The sequence below is a fragment of the Amphiura filiformis genome, chromosome 14 (assembly GCF_039555335.1).
Source record: "Amphiura filiformis chromosome 14, Afil_fr2py, whole genome shotgun sequence".
In the NCBI taxonomy this organism is placed as follows: Eukaryota; Metazoa; Echinodermata; class Ophiuroidea; order Amphilepidida; family Amphiuridae; genus Amphiura; species Amphiura filiformis.
Genome location: NC_092641.1, coordinates 18,242,865 through 18,260,208, shown reverse-complemented (window position 1 = coordinate 18,260,208; position 17,344 = coordinate 18,242,865). Strand labels below are relative to the sequence as shown.

The following is a 17,344-nucleotide window of genomic DNA, read 5'->3' as shown; positions in this document are numbered from 1 at the left end:
AAGGGCAAATAATTCGCGAAATCGCTGCAAAAAGGGTTTTTTTTTCCCATAAAACTTCGCGAAATGAGATGCAAAAGGGAGTGTTTTTAAAGTTCACGGACAAGCATGAATACCCGCGGATACACGGAGTGCGGGGACCGGGATGAATCCCACGTGATCCCACGTGATGCCATGACGCAATCACCTTAGTGCAATCATCCGAGTGCAGTATGTTCACGGAATGGCTTTCGGGGCCTGCGAACCCCCTTTGGCTATCATACCGGTCGGTGATCGTGTGCTTGGCACGCGAGGGGTCTACTCTAAGGTTCGAATCCCGGGGGTACCAAGTGACTTCTTGTTTCATCTTCTCGTCTCTCTTGTTTCTTCTATAACTTCTGATAAAAAAGCCGTTGGCAGTGTTACGATTAAAACCTGTACTGTTACCATATCATTTCACATGTATCATGCAATAATGTATGTTCATGTATTAAAGTTCCACTGAAGATAAAAACATTCTGTCTTTAAAACTTTTCAGTCCTTTCTCCTTAGATATTATAACTTATTAGAACATGTCTTTCCCTATAGGAATAACTATTACAACTGCAATCCATTATCCGGTTATATATTGGCTTATGTATCAGATAAGGTCACAACAATTGTAGCACATCTAAGCGAATGGAGTTGTGTTTGGTGTGGTGCTAAGTGCTGGAGAGGTATTGCATGTATATTTATATAGAAGTGTTTTAAAAGTTTACGTAAGCGTGATTTTAACCTTGATGATTTTACAAATTCCCTGGGGACTGCGGTGGAAAGTTTACTTGAAGCACTATCAAGTTTCTCTTTTCGTGGGCATTGAATATGGTATCAAGTACAGTATATCTTATGGTTTCTTTTATATCGCCAAACGCACAGGATGACTTGGATGAGCACAATATAATATCCCCTACTTCTGTAATCGTTATTGAAGATAATAATTGATAATCGATTTCTTAATCACAAATGACCTTGAACGCTTCCAAGTTCAAAAGAAGAAGTCAAAACGATTTTTGTTATAGTACTCCATGTCATTTCCAGTATTAAAATATTGCGTTGAATTTTGGATCACCAACAAAGAAGTAATACATTTGTACATCAATGAGTGAATCGTCTTGACACATAAAACCATAAAATGATACAAAGACTATTATGGAGGAGATGATCGAGAGGCCAATAAGGCCAGCATAGATCATCCCCTATCAGAATTAAATTAAAACATATATATTAAAGTATCAAACAAGAACAAAGACACGAAGCACCAAGAATTAGTTATAAAATGAGATTAGCTGTAATTTATATTCTTTTTGAAAATGTTTGATTGAATTTGATACATTAAGCTTAAGAGAATTCCATAATAGTGGACCGGTAGTCCTGATAATAATAATAATAATAAACAAAAATTTAATATTGTGCCCTATGCAACAAATCGGTGAATATTTTCTTGTTTTTTGTTCGATTATACATTTTTCTTGTGTGATAGCTATGAATATCGGATTGTTTTAAAAAGAAATTATCAAATCAGCAAAGCGATTGTTTAACAGAATACCGTAAAAACTCGATAGGTAACATAATATGTGCTCACTATTGAGCGCTTTTAAAATATGCAAACATGAAGAGCCCCATTCACAAAAGTGTAAAGGATTTTGAACAAATCATCGATAGACATAGTAATATACGAACAAGTAAACCTGCAAATGTGTGTCTCAACACCATTAGCTGAGTTGGTAAAGCGCCGGACTTTGGTACAAGTTCATGTTTTCAAAAGCGCTCGATAACAGCACATATGCTAACTATCGAGTTTTTACGGTATATACACAAAGTTATAACGTGTACGTATCAAAAACGTTAAGAATTTTGAAGCAGATGTACCTTTTCAAGATATGTTTTACATGCGTTCCCCTGTGTAAGTTATATGCATTTACCAAGCGTTGTAACCATTATTACATTCATTTTTAATTCTCCATTCTCCGTTGTAAAATGAAATAACACTTTTTAGCAGCTTGAAGTACGTTACAGGCAGTAGAGTACTTGGAAAAATATGCAATGTTGCATTTACTTTAAGGCCATTTACAACCGTAAACCATCTTGACAATTCTTGGCTTTGATTTTATGCTATTTACAGGTTCTGAACAAGTACCTGCTTGAAGTATGTATTATATGTGGGGTTACTTCTTGATCGTCGTATTATTCACCGAGTAGCACATAGCAAACAGGCTTTAATGGTCGTATTATAGTACTCTTGATGCTAGGAGTTGGACCCTTGAGAAAATCTACTTACAGGGTTTATAAAACGAAACAGAAGTTGAAAATGTGAAATCTTATGAACAGTGACGAGGGTTGCTTTAAAGGAGGATTTCGTGATCCTAGCATCGTTTTTTTTATGACATTTTTCAGTAGATATCCACGAAAAAAGCTTATTTCCAAAATTTCAGTTGATTCCGATTTTGCGTTTGCGAGTTATGCATGATTATGTGTATTACACTGCTCCATAGACAATGTGTTGTAATTTCGTTCTGGTGCACCAGAACGAAATTCAAATTTAACGATATTTTTGCTAAACGAATTAATCTGCAAGAAATATTTGGTACATAAACATTATGTAGCCAGAGGTATCCAGTGGTGTAAAAATCTCAACTTTTTTGGGAAACATGGGGGATGAGGCTGTGGATCACGAAATGCCCTTTAAGTCCTAAATTTAGTTTAATTATAATAAATTTATCATAGAGTATAATTAAAGGTTTAATAAAATAGATTAATAAATGCGTATCACTTGTGTGGGGTGAAATTGTACAAAATGTACTGAGATGTTGATGCGTCTAATACTACTGGGGGGGAGGTGCATTAGACGCATCAACATCTCAGTACGCGAGCATTATTTTGTACAATTTCTCGAGCAACACGTACTACGCATTTAGTCTGCGCCATATTACTTGAAGGCATTTGTAACATATAATGACATTTCTTTGAAAGGCATTCATTTTGCTTTCGATGTAATATTACGAGCACCCTGTCAGTTTCTTTTGAAAAATACATTTACAAACAAGAAGTTAACAAATTATTAAACAAACAAGCAAAGAAACACACTTACCACTAAGGAAGTTATATAAAACAGGATTGATGGCGCTGTTAAAATAACACATGAAGTGCGCCGCCAAGAAGGCCACGTGGACAGTCACACGGTTACTCGAGGCTTCTTCAGATGAAAATACACCAAGGTGTCTGAAACCAAATGAAACAAACAATGCTGAATAAATAAGAACGTTGTATTGTTGGGGAACTGTGCTCCCGGGGTGGCACTTAAATTTGAAATGGATATAGGTGTAGGGCTGGCACTTTCGCAGTAAGGGGCATTCGGTGAGAGCAAAATGTAAAAAATATGGGGTCATTGGGTGAGAAGGTGACCTTTTTTTTAAAATTGAATCTTTGGGTGAGAACCGAAACAGCGCCACAGAAACCTCGAAAGTCGACTTAAATGGCTTTTTTTCAACATCAGTGATAAATGAAATTTGCTGTTCAAATTGAACTTGTAAGGGTCTTTGGGTGACAGATCAAATGGAAAAATAAGGGGTCTTCGGGTGACAGAGCATGTGTTCGTAAAAGAATATGGGGTCTTTGGGTGACAGCGACGCTGAAAAAGGGGGTCTTAACAGCCCTACATACGCGTCACCTCCAAAGTGGGAGTGCCCCCACCCCTCGGGACTGTGCTAACTTGAAAAATGAATGCAATTATTACATGTACAGAGACAAAAGGAAGCAAAACTAATGTATTACCGATATTGCTCTGTCATATTTATCTGAACTCCTTTCACATTATGTTCCAACCCGTACGCTTCGATCTGGAAACATGCAACTTCTTCAAGATAGAAAATTCAACCGCACATGGGGTGACAGATCATATGCAATCGCAGCTCCACGTCTATGGAATGAACTGCCAATTTATATTAGACCTGCTAAAAATGTAACTGTGTTTAAAATGTTGTTAACAACTCATCTTATGTCAGAAACATTCTGTAACTCTTAAGTTATGTTTCTTATTTTACTTCCAGTTTTCTTTGTCTATTGTTCAGTTTTTTTTTTTTTTTTAGTGCCTTGAGCGCTCTTAATTGAGTTGATATGTGCCTTGTCGCTATTATTATTATTATTATTATTATTATTATTATTATTATTATTATTATTATTATTATTATTATCATTATTATTATTATTATTATTATTATTATTATTATTATTATTATTATTATTATTATTATTATTATTATTATTATTATTATTATTATTGTATATTTGTGCGATGCTTCATAATTTGTTATTGTTGTTTTATGAAGCAGTATGCAAGTGCAAAAGTTGATATATATTTGAATAATATTTTTAGTAGATCAAGTGGTCCCAAAACTTTTTCAGGAACGCTGCCCAGTATGTTACGACAAACCACTCGGATCCCTTGTATCGAAAGTGTGTCACACATCAAACCTTATATTATTATTATTTTCATTACTCTAGAGGTTTATTAGCAATTACATGTCTTTTAGCAATGAATTCAAAATAAAGAAGGCGCGATAAAAGCAACAAACCAAGGCATTCGTGTTGTTACTTTATCCGGCTAAGTATATACTACCGCTAAACTGTTGTCTCTGTCTTACAGATACGACGGAATGACGCGTAGCTTATAAGTTAAAGAAACACGAATACCCAGACTTATGTGCTTGTCTCAAGTAACATACCCATGTTGATTGCTACTTAAACACAGTTATGAAACACTTAAAAAAGTTTCATCGGGTAACACGATATCGAATCTATATAAATGTTAAAAACTTGGCGATCATCAACGTTATTGTATTGCCTGTGGCTGTTGATTACGAAACGCTCATTGGAGACTAAAAGATTATTATAAGAACCGCTGCTTGGTGAGAACAGTTTGATGATTTTCGCGCAATTGTTCAAAATCTTATCACCTCTGCCCTGGTTCAGATTTGAAATATTGAATTTTACGTCCCTCGTATAATTTAGAATGAAAGGCAACCATTGAAATATCCATTGTAGCTTTTGAAATCATCTCAAAATATAATTCATTTTTGCTTTTTAAGCATTATGTAAACTAAATGCCTTGTCTAGAAACTATTAACATTTTATTGCAATAATGTTTATACAATTTGATGTCAGTTGGTTTAAAATGTTTGAATTACTTCTGCAAATATTAGTACACAGCAAATGAGATATTCTTCGAGGAGGAGTTGGCGACATTCTATAAACAAATTGTTTCACCAATGGAACAGTCGATATTTAACTGCCACGGATTAACATTATAGCCAATGAAAATTTTGAAACGCTCTAAACCCGTTACAAACCTACACCCCCTTATAACACTAAAACGCAGAAATAAACACCAGAAATATTTGGGGCATTTTTGTATATGTCCATCCCTACGCATATTAATTTTAGCAACACAAAATGTGACTTACGGTCTTATGTGTGTTGGGGGAATATGTGAAATAAAACTTGAGAATTTCTAAATGTTGCAATATCACACATGATGTGGAACGTGTTGGCACTTTACTTGTGTTAGTATAACTGGATAGAAGAGGAAATTATACGTGTGGCTATACATTGGTAACAAGTAGAAATCATCGAGTGGTATCTAGTGAGGCGTGTTTCCAAAAACATGCCCGAGAGACAAGGGTTAAGCCAATCTTTTCGTGTTTCTTTTAAAGTCTACCTTCGAGTTAGTAGTAGTAGTTCATTGTAATTATCATAGTAATCCTACCAACTCAACCGTTTTTCAGTTTGCGACCATCCATCCACACGTATTCTTCTCCCTAGATCATTAAGCGACTGTCTAATTCACTGAAGAATAGTAGCACTACCGTACTATCATGCTTTTAAGCATTTTGGTCTTAAAAGACCAAAATGGCCTCACCACCAATGACATAATCCATTAACCTCAATTTGAGGAGGGGGAGAATGAGACACCTAGGGAAGAGGAAGCTATATACTGGTAGGTGGGGGAGAGGGGGAGCCTAGGTATGGGTTGTGCTTACCGGGGACAATAAACTAATTCATTATCAAATCATCTCCATCAGCATGCATCGTTTATGTGTCATACAAACAAACAAAGCCCCCCTCAATATACGCGCATGCTTTCTAGGCCTAGAACTCGGGGTATAAATATACGGTGACATGAAAGTATGCCGCCTATGACAGACTTATATGGTTAATCAGATTTCAAAAAGCATGGCTACCGCCCGCGGTGAGATATCCGATAATAATCATGTTAGCACAATAGGCCATTATATCCTATCGTTATATACCCTATACTGTGTCCTCCCAGCACAATAGTGTAATGCTTGCAGAACAGATCTGCTCCACTATTTAATCCCTTGATCTTTGTTTCCTGAACAAAAGCGACACCAAAACTTATAATTTGAGATTAGGGACTCAATAATACATTCTCAAGTATATGATATCAATATTATGGGCAAGTTTGATTTGAATCATATTTTGTACCTAAATAATCACATCTCAACGACGCACGATGCAAACTACATTATTCTATTACACAGTTGACACAATTGTAAAATTTGAATATAAATAAACCAGAGAAAAAAGGAAAAAGTTAGCGCGTTTTAACTGGGCACATGTATTTATAACAGATATCTTAATTGCTAAACTACTTTATTTGTCAATGTATCCGTTTACCCGTCAGTACCTATTTCTCACTTTACGGTGGATTAAACGTGCTTCATTATTAAGCTACGTCATACAGGCTAAACAGTATACCATAAATATTAGTTTTTCGAATATTCAAACTATAGATAAACAGTAGGCAACCCACTTTGAGTGGTATCTTATTGAAAAGGAAAATAATCGTAGCCTCTTTTTGCCCTCTACCTGACCTAAAATAAACAATGCAATGTAGGACACGTCTCCGACGAGCGGGCTTCAATTTTTGTATTTCCTTTTCTTATCACAGACCTGTAACATCTTGACAATATTATGTTCCGATCATGTCCATGGTTGTCTAGTCCGCACGACATAATACAACATTTGTTTACTTTTTCAAACAAGACATAATACGACGTTAGAAATAGGTAAATATAATTATTTCAACACCGTTTACAGAGGCCATGTAACCGAATGCATATACAAAGCAATACAATGATATTTGTTATTTTGTTTTGTTGTGAAATTCTAAAAAAACAAGGGCTGAAGATGTAATTAGAGGCCCATTCAGTGATTTGCTCATGAGACGAAGAGGGTCTTAAAACGTTAGGTTTTGGTACCTTTGTTAGTGTCCCGGGGTTAGTGTCATATAGATGTGTTAACATAGCCTGCTAGTGGCTATTGCTGAAAGCCATGTATTAAAGACAATAGAAGACATTTACACATTTTTCCTAATGACAATTTGAATGACGTATCCTTAACTTTCAGGTAATTTATAAAAAGTTTTATTTTATACACTGTATTACGCTGGGATCACTGAATGGGCCTTAAAGATGACTCATAAAATACAGATTTAAATTAACATTTCTATGCAAGTGTTTTTACAAGAACTGCACCAACTTACCGTAACAAGTTCAGAAGGCGAATTGGGAAGTAGCACACCGCATATATAATTACAACCACTATCAACATCCGGGCTACTTTTCTTCTTGAATCCAACTGTGTCTCCATTGTCTTGTTAACTCTTCCATTCTGCGCACGAGAATTAGAGTTGATATCTCGTGAGCCTGAGGCACAGTCCTCTGGTTTATCACGAGACGTTTCATCGGAGGGGATGCCAGCCCATAGCCTTTTGCAGACGAGAGCGTAGGCAACGGCTATGACAGCGAGAGGCGAGATGTATGTCAAAGTTGTAATGATGATGTAATAGGTTTTCTGCCATATGCTTTCGTGCCATCCTTCCTGTTGGATAAAAAAGAACAAGGACGAAATTATCAAAACATTGTTTATAAACTCAAGAATGTAAGCATTACAGTTGACGCCAATCCTATACCTAGGCATACCCTTCACTACCGGATGCTCATCAGTTTGCAACGTTTGTGATCGAGAACAACGTCATCTTGGAGACTCTGTTGTGCCTTGGAGTGGTTGTTTGATGATAATTAATTTTTGACTTTTAACTTGAAGTGGAATTGGCAAAGTGTTTAGAATTATTATTTGACGCTTTAAGTTCTTCTCAAATATTGCTTTTAAAAGCACCAAATTCACGATTCATCAAATTTCAAATTCATTAAATGTTAGATAAGCCTCTGACCTACCGGTTCACACTTTCAGTTCATCCAAGACAATTCCAAAGATATTGATACTATAAATTCCCTTCCTTATATACCTTCCTAGAGGACAATGAGGAAGGAAATACATGTTGCTTTATCTTGCTTTTACTCATTCTTATTTGATTGAAACAATTACAAAATGTCCAAAATCGTCATATGTAATAATAGCTTAGTACGGTTACCTATTAGTTAACAATGAGCTACGAATGTAGTTGATTTGTTCAAAGCTTGACAAGTGTAAAGAAGTTAATAGGTCAAGTTTGCACGATCATACTCTCTGGCGATTTTAATGTTTAGTTAGCCATCTCCCTAAAAGGAGCATCAATCTTTGTCGTCGATCAAAGCGGCACACTTAAGCACTGATTGAAACCTGAGATTAAGTAATGGTTGACCGTAGTATTTCTAAAATTCCAACACATTGACAACATGGCCGTCGAAGGCGAAAAATATTTATAAGGACCGTTAACAAACACTTGTAACAGGGGGCCTGATGCAAAAAGAAAAATTCACATAATTATTTCTTCAGTGACCCCTTCGGATCTTTCGGATCCCCCCTCCCTTTTGACCATGAAAAATGAACGTCAACCTCGTAGAAAATAGTGTAAACTCATGTTCTACGAGAAAAATTCAGGTGATATTTTTAAAGGCCCCATTCAGAAGTATAACAATTTTTCACGGCCTCCTTTTTTGGCATCAGGCCCACCGTTACAAGTGTTTGAGAACGGTCCCTAAAGACACATGGTTGTACGTACAGATTCTGTTACAGTTATTCCAAAATCATATTTATTATAATAGCCAATATTCTTCAATATTCGCTTTAGATTGACCAGGATAGATAATGGGGAGATTAAATATTATCAACCCATAAACTTTGATCGGCATCAGTCCGGTCTACGTCTACTAACAAAATAAAATAATAGCTCATCTTACAAGACATGGTTCTTTAATTGACTCAATATTCTTATGTTAATAGCAAAACATATGAATGTACAAAAACTCATGCTCTACGCCCTCTAAGATCAATTGAGCCATATGCTAGTTAATAGAGCATAACAAATCATGACATAGGAAATGATATGAGTCCTCAAGCAAGTTGTCGATTAAATTTGACATGACCCACAAAATTAAGATGGATGATTGCATAAATTAAAGGAGATATTTAGCAGCTGATATTTGATTAGGTCATAAGTCATCTATCACCTGAAACTAGAATTTGCAATTTATAAGATGAAAATCATTATAGGTAAAAAGGGTCTCAATCTGTTGATAATGATGAAGCTGTAGAACCATTATTATTTTGATGCAGCTAATACCTAGTTGGTAACTTAAATCAACGAAAATATTATTGTTTGAGATCACAAGGCTTTAACAGAATATCGGTCACCGAATGAACTTATAGGAATTAATGTTGTTTACACTGCTTTAAAAGCACTATTGGTAATTCGTTAAGGGGGTACTACACCCCTGTGTTAAATTTGTGACTATTTTTGCATTTTTCTCAAAAAAATAATAACACACTGGTAACAAAAGTTATGTATATTATTGGGGCAAGTAATCCAATTACTACACTGGAATTTCAGTGAATCAAGACAAGCGGTTCAGTATATATGATAGGAAATGAGGTACATCCTAGCGGTACCTTATTTCTTATCATAAATAACGAACCGCTTGTCTTGGGTCACTGAAATTCCAGTGTAGTAATAAGATTCCTTGCCCCTATAATATACATAACTTTTGTTACCAGTGTTTTATTAGTTTTTGAGGGGTGTAGTACCCCCTTAAATCAGAGAATCTTGAGAATCATAAAAACAAACAAAAAATCATATCTTTGTAAAGAGAATGAGTGTGCTAACATTATGATAGCCCTTAAGTGATAAGACCACTAACGACTTTATAACGGTATTATGGCACTTTTTTAAATCAATGTTGGGGGAATTTGTCCATAGAGTCACTTGTACTTGTATCGATGCAATTGAATGGATCATTCTAATTATTAACACTACGTACTGTTTTCAACGTCTTTGTCAAAATTTCATAATGACAATTTAATTGGCATATCTTTCACTTGTATACAATTCCTAAAACTTTTCTAATGAATTCGCTGAGATCACTGATGGTTTACCACTAAGTACTTTTCTGCTTTAGCTTTAAACAAATCTTCTATATATTTCAGTGGCGTAGATTTCTTTTTGACATTGGGATGCGGTTGGAAATGGTTTCTTGAAGTATGGTGTATCCAGCACATTTTGGCCACAAAATAAATTTATGTTTCAAATGCGCGAGAAGCGCTCGAAAAATATTGTCATATTGAAGCTAAACTGGTGAAATATGGTACAAAAGTATAATTAAGCGTCAACATGGGCGCATACCCCTTTGAAAATATTTGGGATGGGGGGGGTATCTATTCCCTAGGAATTTTTATATGATTCATATAAAAAATATTGCATGTTTTTATTCCGTCTGTGGAAAGAATGTTTTCATTCGATGAAATATAATCTGTTGCATTCAACTCGGCAAAGCCTCAATTGATAGAACAGTCCATATTTCACCTCTTTATTCCCGTGACCCAAATTTAATACAGAACATTATTTTTGGCACGACCTACAGCATAATGCTGCTGCTACTTATGAGCTTCGTACCTGCCAAAATTTCCAAAAGCAGGAACAAGTTCGTAGTTGCCAGAATGACTTCTACGGGACAAATGCATGAAGAACGCGATGGTACCCAGCACTTTAATGCACAAAGATGTATATATATATATATATTTTCTGCAAGTCCCGCAATCCCTTTTGGAAAAGATAGCCACCCACAGTTTGGGAACTACTGAAAATAACACAATACGCGTACGTTTATTTCTATATCTGGTGTATTTCTGGTCTGTTAGACCCATGAGCGCAAAAAAACCAAAGTGAATTATATCGTGCGACACTATCCAAACCTCCCTTGCTAAGACAGACGGACATTTGAAGGATGAAAATTCCACGTGAGGTTAAAGAAGAGTTCTGAGAAATAAAAAGATAAATTGCTAAATCTTAGCAGACAATGCCACACTAGTTCCCTTTAGACCAAATTCAACGCAAATAAGAATATAGATGAAGAACAAAGTTGAGCCTTTACAAGAAGTGAAATCTGTAATGGAAAATAAACAAGGCGTTGTTGTCATGCCCATAGCGTCCTTGAAGTAGAGTATAAGTAAGATCATTCTTGAGTCATCGTGTTAGAATTTGGTTAAAGATGTTAAATAGGGCATATTTTGACGACTACAAGCATTGACTACAATTACAATTGGAAAGAATCTTGAAGCGAAAGTATTGACCGCTTTGTGTTTTATTGTCCCTTGGCAATAACGATCATAATCAGCATAATCATTTCTCCTAACACCGGTCAGTGACCTACATTTGAATACGAAAACTTGCGACTTTAACTGTGGCGCACGGATTTAGGATAATACTCAATATATTCCAAGGTCATTCCGTATGAAATTGATATGGAGTTAAGGGTAGACGCGGTATTGTTGGTCGAAGCAGGCAAAAAAAATCGATTCTCATTATCTAAATCAATATATTATTGAAGAATAACACTTTTATGCTTTGCAAAAGTTCATTCTACAAATCATATACTTTGCAAACTTGCTTGATTTATTGTTTTTAATGAGTTATGTACGTTTTACAAAAATGTTGTTGATTCAGCCCTCTTTACAACATAACTCAAGAACCACAGGACCTACAAAAGTATATCTGTGATATTTGAATTTTTATACATGCTCGCTATAATATGATCAATGCAATTTTTGCCAAAGCTCCCTACTATTCGCAAGATGCTGTGAACGACCAAATCGCAACAGTTTAAAATAGTTGATAAACTTAAAAAAGGAGGATATTTCTGGTAAGGATAGGATCATAATGATCATGGTAACCTATCGCAAGTAGCAAAGCAAAAAAAAAAAAAAAAATAGGAAAGTAAACTGTTTTTAGACAAACAGGTTTGGTTAGGCCGAGTAAAAAAATACATGTTTCTCGTCCGCGCCCTCCTCCTTTTTTGAAGATTTTTGAAATTTCTTTTTATTTTATAAACTTTCAGTTATAACTTGTTGAAAAAGATGTTTCAGAAGTTGAAACTTTTTTTACAGCTTTGTAAATGCATAATACATCATTTAAGAAGAGTTTTGTGACCACTGGAGGGGCATACCTCTCAAAACAATAAAATAAAAAGGGCCTCCTCCTTTTTCTAAGATATCAATCTGTATGTCAAATACCCAAAATATGGTGCCAAATACAGGTATTTAGCATTGTTTTCCAATAAAAAAATAGAAAATAAAAAGCCCCTCATCCTCCTCATTTTTAAAAACTCGGACGAGAAACATATTTTTATTTTTACTTGGCCTTACATAACAAAGTACATTAGCTGTCAATTAGATTTGCTGTCAGTATCTGACCTATTTAAGCATCTAAATCAGCACAGTCATGATTTCGTCACATACATGAGTTTTTAAAATATCTTGATTTGTCTAGAATGAATAAACATGTACAAAATAAACAATTCATCCCAACCCCTAACACGTAATCCTAGACCCCGGGGTGCACAATTCAAATTCCACATAGCATTTAGTGTCAGAAGATTTCACTGTGTAAAAGCCGTGTATGACACGGATACACTTTCACTCGGATGATTTTATAGGTGATATTATATTTGATATTACTGTTCTTCTAGCTATTGATTTGATTGAATGCAAGCGTGACGTGTAGCATTAAGGAAGGCTTCATTCACTGTGATCAATTTCGGAATTAAAATGACAAGCCATCAAGTATGAGCCGTGCCTCCTTCACAATGCCGCTTCCAAAATGATCTAAAACTCTCGTTTTAACCAAAGTTGGGTAAACCATTTACACATATTGCTCGAGTTGAAACTTTTACTTTGAAAGATTTTAAAAACACTACAAAATGTTTGAATTTAGATATGATGCAATTTGTCAATGATTCTTTATTTTGATTTACATTATGCAGCACTGAATGTGGATTAACAAACGTCAATATAAAATAATTGACTTTTTATTCGACATCGAAAGCCACTAACAACCAAATTTGACAAAGTAGATAGTTATGTTACGTATATCTTATAAGTAATGCTATGCTTCCCTTCATTTAAAAAAGCAGGTCTATTAATGATGACATTCTACGTTTATATTTAATACCCATAAAACATACACAATGCATTGCCTGGTTATTTGATCGTGATGCATATACATGGAACATAACAGTCTGCACAATAAGTATAAGGCAGCAATTTGTTTATGAATCATACCTTACAGTGATTCATACATGGAGCATGATAGTCTGCACAATAAGTATAAGGCAGCAATTTGTTTATGAATCATACCTTACAGTGATTCATACATGGAGCATGATAGTCTGCACAATAAGTATAAGGCAGCAATTTGTTTATGAATCATACCATACAGTGATTCATACATGGAGCATTATAGTCTGCACAATAAGTATAAGGCAGCAATTTGTTTATGAATCATACCTTACAGTGATTCATACATGGAGCATGATAGTCTGCACAATAAGTATAAGGCAGCAATTTGTTTATGAATCATACCTTACAGTGATTCATACATGGAGCATTATAGTCTGCACAATAAGTATAAGGCAGCAATTTGTTTATGAATCATACCTTACAGTGATTCATACATGGAGCATGATAGTCTGCACAATAAGTATAAGGCAGCAATTTGTTTATGAATCATACCTTACAGTGATTCATACATGGAGCATTATAGTCTGCACAATAAGTATAAGGCAGCAATTTGTTTATGAATCATACCTTACAGTGATTCATACATGGAGCATGATAGTCTGCACAATAAGTATAAGGCAGCAATTTGTTTATGAATCATACCTTACAGTGATTCATACATGGAGCATTATAGTCTGCACAATAAGTATAAGGCAGCAATTTGTTTATGAATCATACCTTACAGTGATTCATACATGGAGCATTATAGTCTGCACAATAAGTATAAGGCAGCAATTTGTTTATGAATCATACCTTACAGTGATTCATACATGGAGCATGATAGTCTGCACAATAAGTATAAGGCAGCAATTTGTTTATGAATCATACCTTACAGTGATTCATACATGGAGCATTATAGTCTGCACAATAAGTATAAGGCAGCAATTTGTTTATGAATCATACCTTACAGTGATTCATACATGGAGCATTATAGTCTGCACAATAAGTATAAGGCAGCAATTTGTTTATGAATCATACCTTACAGTGATTCATACATGGAGCATTATAGTCTGCACAATCAGTATAAGGCAGCAATTTGTTTATGAATCATACCTTACAGCACAAGTGGCTATAATGTGCACAGGTGTGTTTTCTATCATTTAAGATATCCGCAAATGACGGAGAAACGCAGAGGGATGGAATGGATGGTACAAGTTCAAAAATTGCAATTTTCGCTTCGGTCAACGTTTATCCGTATAGCAGACCCCATTGTCCACATTGTACCACGTACGCATATAACACTTTTTGTGTAAGGCTTAGTTGTCTTGAGAAGAGAAAATTAAAACTTTTGAATCTGTACATTTCATCACTTATGAAACTTTTGAATTTGTACCTTACATTACTTATCATTTTGTTTTGCGTCTTTTTCAACTAGCTTCATTGGCGTTGTATATAATTTGGATAGTCTATTATTATTATATTATGAGATCTGTTTAGTGTTGCAATTGAATTGTGAGTAACATACCAAACTGTTTTACCGTAGTTTATTTATTATTTCTGTAGGTTTAAAATATGGTGTCATAATAATTGCAAGAGTTTAGAGTTTTCTAAATGCAAAATTGCTGGATACTAGAGTTACGAACGTTTGAAATCATAGAAAACCAAACATTCTGATGGAGCTTGCAGAGCGGCTATTGGGCATATATGATATTCAGTTTATTATTAACCTATTTATCATGATGCAGTCATGTCTACAGTAGAATTCATCTTGACCTTTGCAGGACTTAAACCCCATTAAAAGCTATTAAACCAAGATAACACTCATTGAAGCAGCTCAACTGATTAAATCAGATCTTCTCTGGTTGTGCACAAGTGTCTGTTTTCAATGTGCGACATCGCAATAAAGCTGGTATTATAGCTTCAGTTGGGTTACCGATTATAAAGGAAACGAAAGGAAACAATGGTATGTTACCTTTGTTCACGAAATGAGACAAAGACCTGCTTTTTGTTAACCAGCATTCTTTAAAATGAGCAACATAATGATTGTTGACTTAACACGGTTTGGAAATAATTTCTTCATATTTTTGGTGTTATCTGTCGTTTACATATCCTTCCTAAAACACAAAAGTGCGACCCTCTCCAAACATCTAAATTAGCTACAAATTTAGGACATGTTACAAAACTATATTTTCTAGAACCTATTTAGAATAGTTTAAATGTAGCTTTTACCGTTTTTTTGTGGCATCCTTCAGAAGCGAGCGGTCCGATACCAATATTTTCGGTCAAATCTCCATTCAATTAACACGGGGAGTTGGCTAGCTATGCCTTGCCCTCACTCATATTTTACAAAAGTGCGACCATTTCTGAACATCTAACCTAGCTGTAATTTTAGGTCATGTTAGAGAAATATATTTGCTAGAAGTTTTGGAGTGATGTTAACTAGGCAAGTGTCCATTCTTCCAACATGCATCATTTGTAGAGGTCACGCGTCAATGGTGAGAGCACTGTGTATTGTGTATAGGAAAACGGACAGTAACTGCAGTATGTTTGTCAGAAATAAATTAGTAAGATGATTAGGAGGGCCTGTAACGTAGCAACCAGGTACTAAAATACTTCCTTTCAACAAGTAGTGTCTGACATGTCTGACCTGTATTCACATTACGAGAATGTAGTTGTTTGGTCAGATAATCCGGTTTTAGATAGCATTTTCATTACATATTGATAGCAAAGGAGAGAATCTGTCTTTAAGGAATTGGGATAATGTCAGGAATAATGTATTTATTTTAATGACGCCAGTATTCTTAGATGTTGCGCATCTCCCAGACGTGTCGTCCGTCTAAAAACACGCGTGTTAATGTTTAGAATACAGAATGCTAAAAAGTGTTCTTATTCCTAGCGTAGGATCTAAAAATATAATTTTAGTATACTCTTCTGACATGTTTGGGTATTATAGTATTTTTGTCATTGAAATCAAAATCAAAGGGTTTTCTTCACCTTGGAAGATGTATGATTGATTCGTCTGCAACCAATTCATACTACACGTTTGCAACCGCTGGCTGTGAAAATACAGAACATAATGGGAAATGGGTCGACTTTATGACAAGGACAAAATGCCCCAGTTATTACGCATGCAAATAATACGAGCGTATGTGGAAAGGAGGCTTGATAAGAATCAATGGTGTCTAAATAGTTTGCCTAGGGCATGTATGGATTCAAGAGTAACAGGGTATAGCGCACAAATAAGTCTAAAGTGATTTTAAGTTGCTCCTCTAAATGAAATATTGCATTTTATGGGTAGACGAGGTATTGTTGGTCGAAGCCGCCAAAAATCGTTATCTAAATCAATATATTATTGAAAGTTCATTCTACAAATCATATAGTTTGAAAACTTTGATTTATTGTTGTTAATGAATTATATACGTTTACAAAAGTGCTGTAGTTTCAGCCCTCTTTACAACATAAATTGTGTGTTATAAAGTGTGGCACACAGTGTACGCAATTCCCACAGGAGAAAAATCAACATCCTACATGTATATCAGGCTATAAGGCTATACAAGAAATAATATAAATATAAGGGGAATTACAAAAAGAGAAGTAATTTGCAGTAGATTCTAATATTGAATTAATTGACAAATGCCTCGTATCAATGGATGTCACTAAAATAATTATTAGCAATGTCAGGCGATATAAAAGAACAGGTGAAAAAAAGTAGGCCCTGAAACACTGCATAAGAAGTGTAAATTGATTCTCTCAGTGAACCGAACTCAATTTAATTGGGTAAGAGGGTTGGTGTTATTTAGATTAGTATTTAATCGAAATG

General features: G+C 35.0%; 1 protein-coding gene across 1 annotated transcript in view; it reads right to left on the bottom strand.

The window, feature by feature from the left end:
• LOC140169797 (orexin receptor type 2-like) overlaps positions 1 to 17,344 on the bottom strand; it is a 193,279-nt gene that overhangs the window by 30,422 nt on the left and 145,513 nt on the right. The window contains 2 exon segments of the mRNA XM_072193099.1: positions 3,104 to 3,234; positions 7,577 to 7,914. Coding sequence (XP_072049200.1) covers positions 3,104 to 3,234; positions 7,577 to 7,914 — 469 coding nt within the window.